General features: G+C 46.7%; 1 protein-coding gene across 4 annotated transcripts in view; it reads right to left on the bottom strand.

Moving 5' to 3' along the window:
- The window catches only part of sh3pxd2aa (SH3 and PX domains 2Aa), a 93,501-nt gene that overhangs the window by 48,473 nt on the left and 27,881 nt on the right, over positions 1-17,147 (bottom strand). For all 4 annotated transcript variants that reach the window (XM_026169658.2, XM_026169659.2, XM_026169660.2 and 1 more), the window contains exons 3-5: positions 10,548-10,623; positions 8,632-8,708; positions 6,990-7,081 (exon numbers count right to left, since the gene is read on the bottom strand). In XM_026169658.2, the coding sequence (XP_026025443.2) occupies positions 6,990-7,081; positions 8,632-8,708; positions 10,548-10,623 (245 nt within the window). The remainder of the gene's footprint in view (positions 1-6,989; positions 7,082-8,631; positions 8,709-10,547; positions 10,624-17,147) is intronic.

Below are 17,147 nucleotides of genomic sequence, written 5' to 3'. Positions count from 1 at the left end.
GCTCTCCTTCCTCATTTTCCAGGAAATGATAAAGTGCACACATTTCATCACCAGGGTAGCTTCAGCTGCCGCGGCCCGCTCTATTCATCACACTCTCGTGCAGTCAGGCCCTCCCAAAGCTATTACGGTAGGAAGCTCCCTCCCCCGGCTGACAGCGCCCAGCGAGTAAGTGTGCGAGTGCTCGTGAGTCAGACGCTGCATCTGGGTGAACGAGTGCATCCGTGAAGGGTGACGGCGGGAAAGAAACCGAGCCGAGAGCAGACGAGAGGCGCGCTGACGTAGCTGCAAACGTGCAGGAAATTCAGCCGTGGAGAAGAAAACCCTCTCTGATGATGCTGCGTGTCTTTTTGTGTGAGGTGCACGAGGTCACCGTTTCTGGCACGGATCAATAAATACGCACGCTCAGCTGACCGCTCCTCGCCACTCTGACACACTTTAACCCCCGTCGACCCTGATACTGAAGCAGCTTATCCATCACGGGTGAGTGAGCACATCGCCTGCCTGCTGCTCACAGCAGACGGGACACTGGGAGGACGAGAGGACGGAGACGCATGCTTCCTGGATGGCAGAAAGACTGCAGGACGAGGACACAGCTCTGCTTAAACATAAACATGGTTTCGGATCCATCCATTAATCTGCTTTCTGCTACCCACCCAGGACATGGGAGCAGAGATGTCCACACCTCGCTCTCCCCAGTCACCTCCTCCAGGTCTGAGATTCATGTCCTGGATCTGTCCTCTGGTCTCCTTCCAGTAAACTGACAGCTCCGCCTCTCTGGTTACTGCAACAGGCCAGCGTGGCATCCATCTCTGCCGTCACTTGAGAACAAGACCTGAACATACTACACCCCCATCACTCGGGACGCGATTCCTCTCCCAGAGTGGGCACTCCACCCTGCACCCAGCTGAGATTCCTTCTCATCTGCGTCGCTTCAAACAGACCAGTGAACGACCTCGACGCAAGCTAACGAACCAACACGATCCACAAGACCGCCGACACTCTGGACCCTCGGCCACGTCTAGAGATATCGTCCAAACTTCTTCAAAGCCCCTCACAGGATGCTGTCACTCAGTATCTGAGCAGTTTTCATCATGATGCTCCAAACCTGTCGGCCCATATGTGATCGAAAACCTGACAAACTCGCTCAGATACACAGTGTCTACCAAACAGGTCCAGCAGCACAGAAGTCTAATAATCAGCTCCAAGCTCAGTCTGATCAAAAGTATTCTGATGATGAGCGAAACATCAGGTCCTTTCATCAGTGTTGGGGAACAGTTCCCCACAGCGGGGCCCGTGCACCCGTCAGCTTCCCTTCCTCGTTCTTTTCTCTGCGGCTGGAAGCTGATGAGAAACTGTCGTCATTCACTTTCTTTCCAATTAGCACTCGGGTACCAAATTATGTCGACTCATCAAAACGCCGCCTCGTTACGCGGGGTGAGAGGAAAAGTGGGGAAGGAGATAAACACACGTGCGGGCGTTCAGAGTGTTCAGACATTAGTGGCGCCTTCTGGCAGCGTGTCGAGCATTTTAAGAAGCACCAGGCAGCGAGGACGTCTGCACGCCAACCGTATTTCACAGCTTGGATAAAAGCAGAGAGCAGCATCTACAACCAAGAGAGAGCGCCGTTATACAGTTTCCTGTGACATCACAGAATTAGTCACCGCACTCACCTCCACAGCGAGGACATTTATAGCTACACTGACACATCTATATAACATGAAGTGCACTTATATTTGAATTTTATAGAAAATAAACTTTAGATCTCCAGTTCCATGGATGCTTCGCTTGTTTAGGTCAACATTTTCAGTAGTTATCCTATCACGCGCAAATTCTTGACAAAAGGCTAAAATAACTCTCGGCTGTAACGCTAACGCTCTCGTCAGCAGCCGGGGAAGCAGCGGTGCTGATGCTGCTCAGTGGAGAATCCTCCGCTTAATCCACATCAATATTTTAGGCCTATTAACAAACAGTTCAAGACCTCTCATATTTGGATTAAATAGGTCATGAAAAATGAAGCATCAAAGCTGGCTGGTCCAGTGATTTGAAACATTTAACATTTTTTGGCTACAATTTCTGAAATATTATAAAACTGCTCAAAAATTCTGCTTTAAAGAAATAAATGTGTGAAAGTGACAGGAAGTAGACGAGCAGACTAAAGTCTGGACAAACTCAAAGCCTTTTCGGTCCTGTTGTTGTTTTTGTGGGAGTGATCAGAGGAAAGCCGAACTGAGCAATAACACAACAAACAGATGATTCAGATTCCTCCGAGCAGCCATCGTTGACCTTCACCGCAGGTTTGCAGTGTCTGAAATCTGACCATCACCACAGGAGCCAATAGTTACTGTGGGCTTTCCTGCACTCTCTGCTGTAATGAGCTGGTTTTGCAAACTGCTCAGGTACTGCTGGAATCCATTTCATAGCGAGAAGCAACAGCCCATCTTTAACTTAAGACATGAAGGTCCCAAAAAACTCAACGACTTTAAACGTTTCTTCAAGTTCAGCTGCAAAAAGCATCAAACCCTTCATTACATCGTCTCAGCTGCTGCTAGGAAACCACTACTGTACACACCTGTAGGACCTGCTCAGGTATCACACCTGAACCTTCGACTCCTAAGAGCCCCAGTGTGAGAGTTTTAGTTGAGAGTGTTGGTGGTTTATTCCTGCTGCTTGTTATTTAATACTCGATAGTCTGCAGAGGTGCTACCATATAAAAATGGATGAGGCCACCTTGCTCCACCAGGCAGCCTCGCCTTCGATCAGCTGAGGATGTTTGGGTCCTGCTGGACTACAGATTGGCAGAAAAGTTGCCAACAGGTGCCCGGAAGTCCCAATTTTAAACGTATGTGTTTAAATTAGTTTGAAAACCTTTAAAATGTGACTTTATGTCCCAGAGTCTGTGACTCCTGTTGAACAGATCTGAAATAACTAGACGGTACTTTTGTGTCATGCAGTGAGTCACTGTATCCCTACACATTCGTATTTACAGGCAGGCAGGGGGCAGGTACAAAGAAATATCCACTAGTAAAGCGCTGCCCCCTGCTGGTGAGGTTTCCGTTTAATTCTGCAGATGGTTCCTTGGAAAACGGCTGGAAAAGCTCCGGGCGACGACAGAGTGAAGCAGGCAGTGAAAACAAAGAGTGTCCAAAGCTGATCTAAAAACCTGACTCGTGAAAGTGCACACACACACACACGCACACGCACACGCACGCGCACACACACACACACGCACAGCAGGGTGTGTTCACACGGCTGCTCGGCCGCCTTTCTTCTTCTTCCACAGCACTCACTGTGGCACACAAACACACACATCCAATCATGGCTTGGAATCAATGGCCGCTCTGGTTGCCGAACACCCCCTCCCCCCATGGTTTATTTTCATTTAGCAGATGCATTATGGGTAGGGAATGAAAGGAGCCCATCCAATTTAGCCGAGACACAAGTCGAGTGGTCTGGATCACGACGTCTAACTAACCGAGCAGAGCTATTTGTTAAAGCAGACGGCGGGCGCTTCACCCTCCTGAGTATTTCCTCCTGTTATTAAGGCGGCGCGAGCGCCTGCAGGGACACCGAGCAGCCAGGAGAGGTTGGAGCTCCATTTGATCCAAATCTACCCGAAGTGCAGCGCTTACTCACATCCTGCGAGCTCCGTCGTTCCACAGCCACGTTCAAGAAATTTCATGCATAAACCTTAAATGAGCGTGTGTTTCCATTTAGATTCACTTATGATTTATAGCTGGTTTCAATCTGAGCGTGATCAATGAATATAAATGAGACTTTGCTTTTTTCACTGGAAAATGAGTTCAAATGTGGGTTTCGTTGCCCTGACGCTGGGCACATTGATTGTTTTTAAATATTAATGTATTGATTTGGCTTTCTTCTTATGAAATACCCAAATTAAATGGTTACTTATAAATAAATGGTAAATGGCCTGTATTTATATAGCGCTTTTCTAGTCCCTAAGGACCCCAAAGCGCTTTACACAACCTGTCATCCACCCATTCACACACACATTCACACACTGGTGATGGCAGCTACATTGTAGCCACAGCCACCCTGGGGCGCACTGACAGAGGCGAGGCTGCCGGACACTGGCGCCACCGGGCCCTCTGACCACCACCAGTATGCAACGGGTGAAGTGTCTTGCCCAAGGACACAACGACCGAGACTGACCAAGCCGGGGCTCAAACCGGCAACCTTCCGATTACAAGGCGAACTCCCAACTCTTGAGCCACGATCGCCCCGAATTGGTAAAAGGCAGGGAGATTAGAAAGAGAGCCCTCTGTAAGGATGAACAGCTGGTTGTTACAATTAAATTCCCCTTTAACTTCATCTTGTGATGAAATAAAAGGGAAACTGTGCTGCGATGTTCTTCTCTGATGGGAAATGCATTTCCTTTTAATTTACAGCTGTGAAAGCAGGAAAGAAAAGTGCTTTTCAGATTTTTGTCCTAGCTACGCTTCCTGTAAACACAGAGCTGCCATAAAAATCACATTTTCATTTTAAAGTCCAACCGAATCTCCATGCAGAGCAACAAAGCAGGTGTTTCTTTCTTTTATCCTCAGCTCTAACAGCCATGTGGCTTTTTTAAAAGACATCACTGACCATGTTGGAGGAGGCTGGACTGCTATGCTATTAGCTAGCTCCAATAATAATAACAAATCCTGTTAATTAGTGTTCTGTAACATCCAATTCAAATCCTTGAATTTCACTCACCAATACTGAAGCACAGGTTTCTGTAAAGGTCTGTCACTATAGTAACCTCGCAGCAGCCATATTATTGGTCACATGGTGTTATTAAAATGCTCCAAAAGGCTCCAACAGCACAAACACGTGAACTGGTCCAGTTCAGGGACCCAGTTAGCTGAGGTGTAGCTTAGCAGAGAGCTAGCAGCTACACCTGTCACTCAGTGGGACTACAACAACTTTAAGTCTTAACAAAATACAGACAAGTTAGTCAAAATAATAAACATAATCATCTATATGGTTGCTATGAAGGGGGAAATCTATACATGGAGTCTATGAAGACTGACTCACTTTTAGAGCTGACCTCCAAGTGGCCACTGGAGGAACTGCAGCTGTTCACCCCTGCTGCTCGTCTGACTGTAGCTCTGCTCAGTGGCAGCAGTAGGTTTGAAATGCACGCTACGTAAGCAAAGGTTTGCAGCACGCCTGTGCTCCCCTTAACCATGGCGTTCCTCAGGGGTCAACCTTTGTACCCCCGTTCATTCTGTGTGCACAGACTTTGCCTGGTGCTCTTTGTTAGTCGGTGTTTCGCACATCCTTGAAAGTCCTTTAACAACTTTCATGCGCTGCTTCTTGTTTTGGCATCCGTTCAGTTTCAGACGAGCTAAATTAAGTATTCAAAGTAATTCTGCATACCGCTGTGTGTAACAGATGGAGGATAACAGGCTGCGTGTGATGAGGCCAGTGCTTGCACACATTATTGATGCTCCACATGTATGACTTCATCTCCCACATACTCTGGCAACAAGATTAATGGGATTTCTTAATGCACTGGGCATACAGGAGAGAGGAGGAGGAGCAGAAGTCAAATGAGAAAAACGGGAGAGATGAGAACGCAGGTGTGACAGAGTGTGGACGGCGAGGGGACCAAAGCTGAGCGAAGAACGACTGTGTCGGCGCCGTTGTTTGTAACCTTGAGCCGTCTCGTCAATTAAGCACACTTGAATTTACGAGGGTGAGTTAGACACAAAGAGTTAGAGGAGGAGGAGGAAAATGAGCGAGGAGAGACGCTCCGTTACTGGCAAACACAGGAAAGCAAGAGGTCAGTGAGCAAGGCGTGCAGAGAAGAGGAGCCTGGATGGAGCAGGAGCGGCACACAGGAGCACATTACCAGTGAATACTGTGATACTGACATTTGAGGTTTGGAGAGGAGAGTGTTCTCTAATTAACAACTACCCAAAGGGGCCATCTCCTGCTATGAAACCAGTCATTCTCCTCCTCCCACACTCACATCCATCAACTGCTCTCCCTACAACAGCCCTCCCTCCCTCTCCGCCTGGCCTGCTAGGAGGTTTTAACGAACTCAGTGAGAAAGAGCCGAACTGGGAATAGACTAGAAAGCGAGAACAGAGAGAGGCAATGAGCTGAGCCAGTGAGTGCTGGGAGTACTGGAACATCTGAGCTGAACATTATCAATCAACACACGAGATTTACTCCGTCGTTTAGCATCATGTTTGCATGCAATGCAATTAGTGCCAGCAATTTACAGTGTCTGCATGCACGTGTGTGTGCGTGTGTGTGTACTGCATAGACTAATCCAGGCTGGAGGCAGAGCAAACAAGCTGCTTTTCCTGTGGCGGCATCTCGGCTGTAAACCTGTGCAATCTAATCAACATGCTACGCTCAACTTCCTGTGTGGATTTGTAGTTTATTTGACCAAGAAACAGTAAAAACTTCCTGTTTCACACGAGTGTTTCTACGACAAACTACACGCTAATTAGCATGACCATCTAAATGATTTTAGCTTCCTTTGCCATGAAGTGTGTACAGTTAGCTACATGCTAATGCAGCGGATGGTTATCAAAATGTTGCTAATTAAACGACACATTTTCACTTTGCCAACAAAGTTAGTTATTCAGCTGCTTTAATAACACATTTAGCTTAGTGACAAACAATGGAATTGTCATACAGTAAAGCTAGCAAACAGTAGCTGATGTTAGCTACGCTCAGCTAACAGTGGCGCCACACAACACCAGCTGGTCATGTGATTAAACCCCTGAAACATGGAGCAGCTGTGGATTTAAATGCTTTTACATTCGACTCTTCACCTTTGAGAGGAAGAGCGACACTTCAAGTTTCTATAATGCTGATGTCATAGCCCTCCTTTAAAAGTGATGCCAATCTAAGCCACACCCACTTTCACCTGGAAGGGTGTGTCAAGCTGATTCAGCTACAGAAATTAGCCAGCGGATTAGCCTATACAGAACCTGTGTGTGCGGTGTTTGTCCACAGTGTGCTTCACTCACTCCACGGGGGGGTTGACGTCCTCAGCCTTCGTCTCGAAGAAGCGCAGCACCTCTTCGCTCTGAGAAATCTGAGGAGGGAGTCGCACCAGTGCCTGCAGAGAGAGTGACAGTGAGCGCCTCTCTGAAGACGCTCCACAGTTTCATCCTCAGACTCTACCTGAGCTTGAAAATAAGTTTATTATATTAAACCATGACCTGTATAGAAACGATTAATGAAGAATCATACAGGAGAGACTTCAAAGCAAACCCTGATTCCTCCTTTCTCAGCTCTAAACGGGACAATAAATTACAAAACGCACATTATGTTGTATTCAGCAAGACTTGAAAACAGTGCTCGGGCTAATAAACTCATCAGAATAATGAGTAGAGTTAGAATCATCGGCATTCAGAGCCAGCGCCCCCTGCTGGTCAGTAGAGACACTGCAGGTCTAAGGCACCAGCTCTCAGACATACAGCAGATTGTTGGACTTCAATCTCTATAAAGCGGAAATATAGCAGAGTTATGTGCAGCTTGTATTTCTCCCACTGAGTGCTATAAATAAAAATAACATCAGTTTAAATTTAGATCTCTGTTTCTGGAGCAACTGTTTTATATTTACTCAATATAAGCTGAATGATGCAGACTACTGCATGTGTGTGCTTGGCTACACATCTGCAGAACACAAACACACAATCAATCACTGTTCATACACAGAAGCAGCCCGCAGTCAGAGACAGGATCACATGTCAGTCTAAATATCTATATTTAATGATGGGACTGGCTCCAGCTGCAGGAGTGACTCTCGTACAGCTCGGCGTGCTGGACCGTGAAATATACACAACATATGTACGGCGTAGGCTTTTTATTTAAATTGCCACAGTCTGAGCTGCCTTCATGTTTCATTCATCCGATCCTATATTATCCACAGTAGAGGCCACGTGCACCCGCAGCCGGCCGGGTTTCCACCCTGCAGGCTCCGGGGAGCCCATCCTTGGAGAATAATTTCTCTTCCTCTGTGTTTGCCTCATAAACAGGATGCAGGAAGTAAACAGTTCGGCGTGCTGGCTGAAAAACACCAGCTCGCTGTAGCAACTGTAAACACTGGAGCGCTTTAGGTTATTTGGATAATGAAAAGGCTTTTGTGTGAACCTTCGCCTGTGCTGAGCTGAGGACCAGCTTCACTTCACATGTGTGGAACTGCTTCTTAAACTAGTCCCAATTACTGAGCTAATGCTGTGGGTAACCCTGCCTGACACAGGCGAGGAATACTGCTGCATAATTATGCGTGAGACAAACATCAGAGCCTGAATCTCCCTTCTGCTCGTGCAGCTTTGAGCCAAGAGGAAGGAAGGAAGGAAGGAAGAGGGGGAGGGCACGATGGAGGATTAAAAAAACTAATAAGAGTGGGAACAGGAAGTGATAAGGAAAGTCACTCTGGAGCTGCAGGACTACAAACGCTCGTCGCTTTTATGTTGATTTTGTTGCTGGAAACAAAACCAGCAAATGAGGGGAGGAGGTCGTTAGCGAGATGGACTTTAAAATAATGGAGGTCAGTTTAACCCTGGAGAACCCACGGGGTCAAATTTAACCCCGTGACCCTTGACCCCTGACATGCTCGGGGATGCCCCCCCACAGACAGACGAGAAGCTGAGGGACGTTTACCCTGCAGTAGTCATCGATGAAACGCAGCCGCTTCATGGCCACGTCTCGCACATGACTCCTCCGGAACAGGATTTTGCCTGGAAGGGGAGGAAAGGGGACAAAAAATAATAAGGATGGAGGTGACGGCCAACAGAGGAAAGGAGAGTAAATACTGGAGACATGCACAGCATCCCTAAAAATACACATTTAGCTGATTCTGCAGAGCAGCCAAAGCTTCCTGTAATACTCAGACCTGTCAGGAGATGTCAGTAATGAATGACATCTCAGGCCCACACTCCAGGCTCCAGCTGTGTCACCCCCCCACCCCGGCAGGCCCGGGGTCGTGCACTCTGTTGTGTGAGGAACCCTGGAATTACTGTTTAAAGGGGAATCCTCCAGCACAGACTTTAGTCCCATTTTCCCCGTGAGTTACAAAAACAGTGCAACGTTGGAGCTGGAGCAGCACTAATGTGATGTTACAGCAACAACAGCAACGAGGCTTCAGTCAACACTGTGACACACACACACACACACACACACACACACACACACACACACACACACACACACACACACACACAGTAAAGAGAAGCAGACATTTTCAAATGCTAAATGCTGCATGAAGACATGCAGTGATACCAGAATATAAATGCAAAGATCATACAGTAACTTTCACTCAGTCGCACTTTTGTAAAGGATCCTTTTCAGTTGATCAGACAAATGAGCCAGAGGCCACAACAACATGACTGTTTCACTGCAGCCTGAAAAGTTTGACCTTAAACACCATCTAACTGCACATATTCTCTCTACAGAACCTGAAGCCTCCATGTTACCGTCTCTGGTCCTGTGCAGGTGTTTGAGCTTGAGCTGCCTCTGAGCCAACGAGGAGCTCAGCACACATTAAACAGCCGCTCACTGACCAATCGGCTCAGGGAAACAGCGTGATCATTAGAGAAGATCTCAGAGCTCAGTGTGGCGACAGGAGAATGGTTTGAAGCTAAGTGGACCTTATATGTTAAACGTATCCACAGTCCCTGCTGTGGGGCCGTGAGCCTCCTCTTGAATATAAACTAATTTAAACCCACTCACCGTGTGGGCTCCCAAACACTCTTGTTTTTACATTTATTTAATAATCTAATCTTTTTTGGTGCTTTTTGGCTTCCATACACAAAACAGTAGAAAAACTGCAGGCCTGGTGATTTTTTTTTTTATTGCCGAGCTCTGAAACTTAAACGTTGTCCTGCAACTTCAGACTGAAAGAGTCCATTAAGAGTCCGAGCTGAGCGTGCATCCGCAGACAGTCGGTTATGTTTGCATGTGGCGCCACTGGCTTTCTAGCAAAGTGGGAGGTTTGTGTTTGGTGGGTTTCTAGATTGGTTTTGTTTGTGAGTGTGAGGATGAGGAGGGTTGGGGGGGGGCTATAAAGCTGATGCTGGGACCACGTGTTGGCCGCGGAGCTTAAACAGAGCGGTTACCAAAATAAACTGCTGTGAACACACAGAAGCCTTTTACTGCCTGAGCACACACAGAGCTGGAGAATCTACATGGAGGACACACACAGGCAGACACACACAGGCGGACACACACAGGCAGCATCGTGCCCACCGCTGCAGGTCACCATCAACCTGAATGTGACGGGTGTGTGTGTGTGTGCGTGTTGTCGATCTCTCACACACAGACACGCGAGCACAGCATAATCCAGTGATCACATTCATGCACGATCATAATGTGACTCAGACACTCTCCACATCCAAAAATGAACATCACACAGACGCACAGGCACGAAAACACAGCTGAGATTTGAAATTCACAGATAATGCCTCATCAGCAGTAACACACACACACACAGACACACACAGACGCCCTGCGAGTGCCAGTCATACATTATTAATATGGGAGCCTGTTCAGATAACGAGAGCTCAGGAGCAGGCTATCACCTGGGAGAAATGGGATGATCCTCTTCTTCGGGTCTTTTTGCCCTCCCTCAATTGGGAACTTGTCGAGTATCTGCATCTGTGGAAACACGAGGAGAGGAAACGGCTTTAGTTTTATGTTCGGCTCAGCTTCACGTTTTAGGAATCATCTGCGTCTCTCCTGGGCGCGAGATAAGAAAGATCGATATCAATCTCGTGTGTCATGTCGAGTATAAACCTGAAGCCGGGAGGCAATTAGCTTAGCATAAACACAGCTAGCCAAGCTCTTTAGCTCAAATATATTCCTGAGAGCAGCTTCAGAGATCATTTTCACCGACACTGAGAAAAACCAAAGATAAACGACCCTGCATGAAATCATTCCAGGATGGCATTCCTTAAAAGCAAAACGTCTTAGACGTCAGCTTGTGTGCACGTTACTTTTTTGGCTCTAGTTATAGAGACATAAACTGTTTCCTTATTTGTGAGCAACATTCAAAAATGTTTGACTGTCATTAATTATTTATATAGAAAAATGGGTTAGGCTCAGCCTCAGGCCTCTGCAGCAGTAAATCTTTAGCCGTGTGTTCATACAAGTAGAAATGCACATGATCTGCTGTGCATGTGTGGATGTAAAGACAAAACACCATGCAGGAGGAACACTGGGGGATAAAGAGTAACGCAAAACTGAACTTAAAGATTTAGATCAGTTATCCAAGACAATGACACACGATCAGAAAGAAAGTGGAGAGGCAGCTGATTTATTGTCACAAAGTTAATATTTATTAATCAAAGAAATCAACGAGGTGCTCACTCCTGTGTGCACACTCAGTCTCTCAAACACCATACAGTTGGGAAATGATGCAATGCTGTCACAGCAGCCACAAAAAGGTAAACGCTATAAACCAACCCTGGACATGAATTCAATTCACTTTTATTTATAATAAATGTATTTATTTGTATTCCAACAGCAGTTGCTTCAAGGTGCTTTTTGTTGTAAGGTGAAGACCCTCCAATCATATTACAGCAACATACAAGCAAGCAGTTGGCAACAGTGGTGAGAAAAAACTCCTTTTTAAAAGGAAGATATGAAGGTGAGCTAAAGTGCAGATGTAGGTTAAGACCTGACGCTGCCAAGTTTCTGTTTTGTTTCTATGCTATGCTAACCTAAGCTAAGCTAACATAAACACCCACAGCACAGGGTGGAGCCTATCCCAGCTACCGCAGGGCTGGTAACCAATCAGGTTTAAGAAAAGAAAAAGACCAGCAGCAGTTAGCTTAGCATCACCACAGTAGTGTCTGTTCAACACATTAAGCATCTCTTTGTATCTGGTTAGCTGCTGGAACATGTTAGCAGCAAACTTATTGCTGATACCAAACTTCCTCCTCTGAGTCTCCCAAACAAAAAGAATGAAGGTAACTCTTAAATATGAAGTAAGAGAGTCTCAGTCAAAACAGTAACTACCTTTTAATCTACTAAAAACGCTTCTTTACCATCACAAAACGGTTTTTCTGCTCAGGGGTGATTGTGCATCATATCGAGCGTCACACCTCAGTCCCAAAGCTGCACGCTGGTGTCAATAAAAAAAACAAGTCCAGTGAGCCGGGGGTTCACGGGGGTCAAACCAGCATGAACGACATGAAGACGGCGAGAGAAGTGCTGACACCAGAGCAGGAGGTGCAGAGAGAGGGAGCGTGCAGAGCGAAGCATTAAGACAAAGAAAAAACAAAAACAGGAGAAAGCAAGAGAAAGAGGAGAACGCAGCAGATTCCTGCTCTTTTCCACTCTTCAAATAGATCAATCAAGGTTAGAGAGAAAGCAAAAACAGCAGAGGGCAGATGCAGAGGGTGAGGAGGCTGCACAGCACTGCAGCAAACATCCTACAGAATCAGAGACGGAAGGAGCATGTGTGCACGTGTGTGTGTGCATGTGTGTGTGTGCACGGAGCATGTGTGCACGTGTGTGTGCACGGAGCATGTGTGCACATGTGTGTGCATGTGTGTGTGTGCACGGAGCATGTGTGCACGTGTGTGTAGGGGGCTGAAGTCCATAAAGACGTATAACAGGCGATGGGAGCTGTCGGCCGTGTCTGTGTGTGATGGCTGAAAGCTGTAAGAGACCTCGGGGAACCGAGCGAGCAAACAGCCGGGTGGGTCTGGATGCAAGAAGATACCCAGAAAACACTCGCACTAATCCCCAGCGCCCACTCCGGAAACATCCGTCGCCTGATCCCATTTCCCCCGTCCATCTGTCAGTCTGCCTCCACCTTTTCATTCAATTCCTGTCTTATTTTTTCCCACTCATCCAATGACCATACCCAACTCTTTTCCTGTAACGCTGCCACGGCACTAAACGGTTTGGATCCTGCTCACAGGATCTGTGTCCGTGACACACGGATGGATGATGGACGGCCCCCAAACATTTCACCGATGCTGAACTCGCAGGTTTGAAGTGTGACTGTGCCACCGTTTCCACTTTCTTAATGAAGGCAAAGTTGTAAGGTGCTCACCTGCGTGCAGGTGCGACACACTGAGAGGACAGACGTAACCGTAAGGCTCGTCATGTCAGCTTTCCTTCTCAGTTCAACAAACTAATTACACCCCCACCCTCCTTTTCAAACTCTGCCGGTGCAGCCTGAACTGATCCACTCGGATCAAGGTCAGCTCATTACTCGAGACACTCTCCGGCTGGTCGAAGCTTGTCCTGAAATACACGTTTTCCTGTCGCCGCTGACAGATTCCTGGCAGGAGAGCGCGTGCTCACGACCTGCCGGGAGTTACAGGATCACCGAGGGAGAGAGAATGGTGAGAACAGGTGGGACGGCGGGGATCAGGTGACACAGCCACGGGCGCAACTGCTCTTTTACATGGATGCATGCACACAGGCTGCACGTGCACGGCCTGCGAGCGTGCACGTTTGCAGCACGATAGCAGACGATCAGGAGTCCAGGTGGTAAAATTCCACTCTGAGGATGCCAAAAGAGAAAGGAAAGAAAGAAACACATCCACGCCAAACCATCGCTCCACTTCTCAGACTCCACTGTCTCCTTGGTAACCAGCAGAGAGAGAGTGTGAAGAAGAGTTGTGAAGAGATGTGATTGGATGATGCGGTGCAGCTCTGGACCACTGGTGTAAATGTTGGGAGTCAGGTAAAAAAAAAAAAAAGATTCTTCTTCGTCTCCCCTCAGAGTGAATCCAGGATGCGATGATGTAATGCTTACTGTCCGGCTCGCGCTGACGCTCGTCTTATTTCCACATTACCACATGAGCTAAAAGCATAAACGTGATCAGAGTGTAGGTACTGAGAGGAAGGTGGTCTGTAGTCCTGAGACGGCCTCGGGACTACGATTCAGCAGCTCTGGGTTTAGAGTCCAAAACAAAACCTTGAAAATGAAGCAGCACAAAAATAGCAGCCGAGCTCCTTCAGCGACGACATGACAACAACAACAACAACAACAATCTTTATTTATAGAGCACATTTAAAAGCCTTGGGCATACCAAAGTGCTTTACATAAAACAATAAAAAATAAAACAGTTCACACATTAACATCAAATACATAAAGGTAACGAATTATGTTCACAGATAAAGCCACCAATAAGAGTAAACTGCAGCACATAGGTTATAGCAAGGTAAGACTGTACCACCATGATAAAAGACACCAATAATGGAAAGAAAGCAGAGAATTTAATACAATAGGTCAATAGGTCACTGCAAGCAAGCCAGCATTTAACTGGTAGAAAAGGCAAGTTTAAAAAGATATGTTTTTAGCTGTGATTTAAAAGAATGAATAGAATCAGACGCTCAGATGCCAATCGGGAGATTGTTCCACAGCTCCGGTGCAACTAGAGCAAACGATCGATCACCTCTAGATTTCAGTCGAGATCTGGGCTGAACCAGCAGCAACTGTGAGGATGACCTTAAAGCCCTAGCAGGAGCATATGGGTTTAAAAGTTCCTTAAGATAGCTTGGTGCAGTGTTATTGGTAATTTTAAAAGTAAACAACAAAATTTTAAATTGAATACGATATTTGACAGGCAACCAGTGCAGATCAGCGAGGACAGGAGTAATGTGGGCAAACTTCTTGGTTTTAGTTAGAATGCGTGCTGCAGCATTCTGAACTGTCTGTAATCTATGTAAAAGGGAAGAGTGGAGACCACAATAAAGTGAATTACAGTAATCAAGCCTTGACGTTACAAAGGCGTGGATGAGCTTTTCTAGGTCTTTATACGGGATATAGCGCCTGGCCTTAGAAATAAGGCGAAGCTGGTAAAAACTGGATCTGACAACAGCAGACACTTGTTTATCAAGTGTAAATGACATGAGTGGGGTCAGTCCCACTTTATACAGAAAGCCTTTATCAATGACTCTGCTTGTGTTTCCCATCGTGACTTTAACGTCAGGCGTTCTAAAAGACATTTCATACATCTATGTGAAAAGACAGACTCCTGCCTTCCAAACCCAACAATGCTGAACGGCTTTACCAATGTTTGTGTGTGTGAGGGTGTGGCTACTTCTCATACCACGACGAGCATGTAGGCCATGGAGGAAGACTCTGCACTGACACAGGAAAACACTGGACAAAGCACATCGGCTGGAGCAGGGGTGGGGACCTCCAGGCCTCGAGGGCCGGTGTCCTGCAGGTTTAGATGCGTCCTTGATCCAACACAGCTGATTTAAACGGCTAAATGACCTCCTCAGCATGTCTTGAAGTTCTCCAGAGGTCTGGTAATGAACTAATCATGTGAGTCAGGTGTGTTGACCCAGGGTGAGATCTAAAACCTAATCACTGATGGTCACAGCCACAATATTAGACATGTTTAACTAACACACGTGAACGCTGACGGCTCGTGCTGTGCGTGAGTGAAAGTAAACCGTCCACCATTAATGACACCGGACTACACCTGTGGGTAAGTGAAATATCCACTGAGTTATTTTGCCTCTTTTTAGGATGACGGCAAACAGAACGCATATAGAAAACTAACATTTATCATCAACAGTCTCTAATAATCAGGAGAGTCTGTGTGCGCTGATTGCACGAGAATTTCCACCAATCAGGGACCCACAGGGCTGACACGTGCAATGGCTGAATTCATAAAAACATGAAGGCAGTTTGAATTTTGTAGAGCCGCAAACATCGCTGTCCATCTTTGATTTCCACACAGTCACTGAGGAAGTGTAGCTTATTAAACTTTGCCTATAAAAGGAGAATTCAGTCCTCTTCCCCCAATTCTGTTCTACAGCTGACAAACCGAGTCAGAAAATCGAGATATTTAGAAACATATTTGGATGCACTTCAGCCTCTGTGGCTGGCATAGAGACGCAGGACTGGACTCTTCTCGAAAATGAACTGGGCAGTGATGAAAAGGCTCCAGTAATACATTTGTTTCACCATGATTCAACTGTTTATTCATTCATGTAGCCGACTAAAGAAAAAAATCATATAATGTGCTCCCATCATTTTGTGACTAAAACAGAGACAAAGCAGGAAGATGTAACTGTAACCAGCAGAGGTCGCTCATCTTATCCACATGAAACCTGAAGACGTCTGTCTCTGAAAACATGGAAACATCCACCTTCAAGAGAACGTTCCAGCTCAGCGTTTGGTCCACGTAGCTTTAGCAGCGACACAGTTATTATAAGAGCGCTTTAGTCTCAGTTCAGCTTCACTGAGGAACGACGGGGCTCAGAGACTAACAGCAGCTCTGCTTCATGCACATGTGCTAAGAATAGAGCCGCTCTGTAAGGAGCTGTGAGAGTCACTTGGCACAAACTTGGGGGATGCCACAGCGCCATTACAGCCAACTGATGCCTCACTTCCTGTTGTGGGTTTACCCCGAGCTCTGCAGGAGTGGAACAGAGTGGAATGGAAACACACACGAACTTCTGGAACAACTCATGACTGTCCTGACAAAGCAACCATGTGATCTGCTGAGTGAGGCCGCAGGCTCGAGCATGCTTCTCCTCACTGGCGAGCGCACGATAAGGTCGCTGCTCTCGCTGTCGTGTCAGTATGCAAACATCCCGTCACAGACAAAGTCAACATGCCGGCGCTCGCTTTTACACCCCGGAGCTGTCAGATTCCTTCTGCTCATTCCCAGATTTTATAACTCGGACGCTACCAGAGAAGCTCGCCATGACTCACAGTTCAAAATAATCCTTATGTACATGAATGCAACACTTTGTTTGTTTAACTGTTTGAAACAAGCTCCTCCTTCTTCAAGCCAACCCTCTTCTGATTGGCTGCCCCTCCCAAACAGAAGCGAGCAGTGTGTAACCTGAGCTTTTGGGTCAAATGTCGACCTCATTAATTGAAAATCTGGACGTGTTTAATAAAAAGATTCACCATTATGACAGAAAACAAGGAGAAACATGGCGGGTCTCCATTAGAGAGCCTCCTGAAATCTTTATTTCATCACAGCTCGAATCCAACGAGCAGAAACTAATGGAGCACATGAATCAAGCATGAGCATGCATTAGCACCCAGCAGTGTTCAGTTTCAGAGAGGCAGATGTCTCCGATTGTGGAGGGAAGGCGTTCCTTTCCAACCACAATCACTCACAGTTGTGTCTCTAAACTTAGACCGGCACCCTGGCAGCAGATCCGGACAGATCGCTGCCCGCGGTGGG

This window comes from Astatotilapia calliptera, chromosome 6, assembly GCF_964374335.1.
Source record: "Astatotilapia calliptera chromosome 6, fAstCal68.1, whole genome shotgun sequence".
Lineage (NCBI taxonomy): Eukaryota > Metazoa > Chordata > Actinopteri > Cichliformes > Cichlidae > Astatotilapia > Astatotilapia calliptera.
Note: the sequence above shows the minus strand (reverse complement) of the source record. Positions and strands in the feature narration are given on the sequence as shown.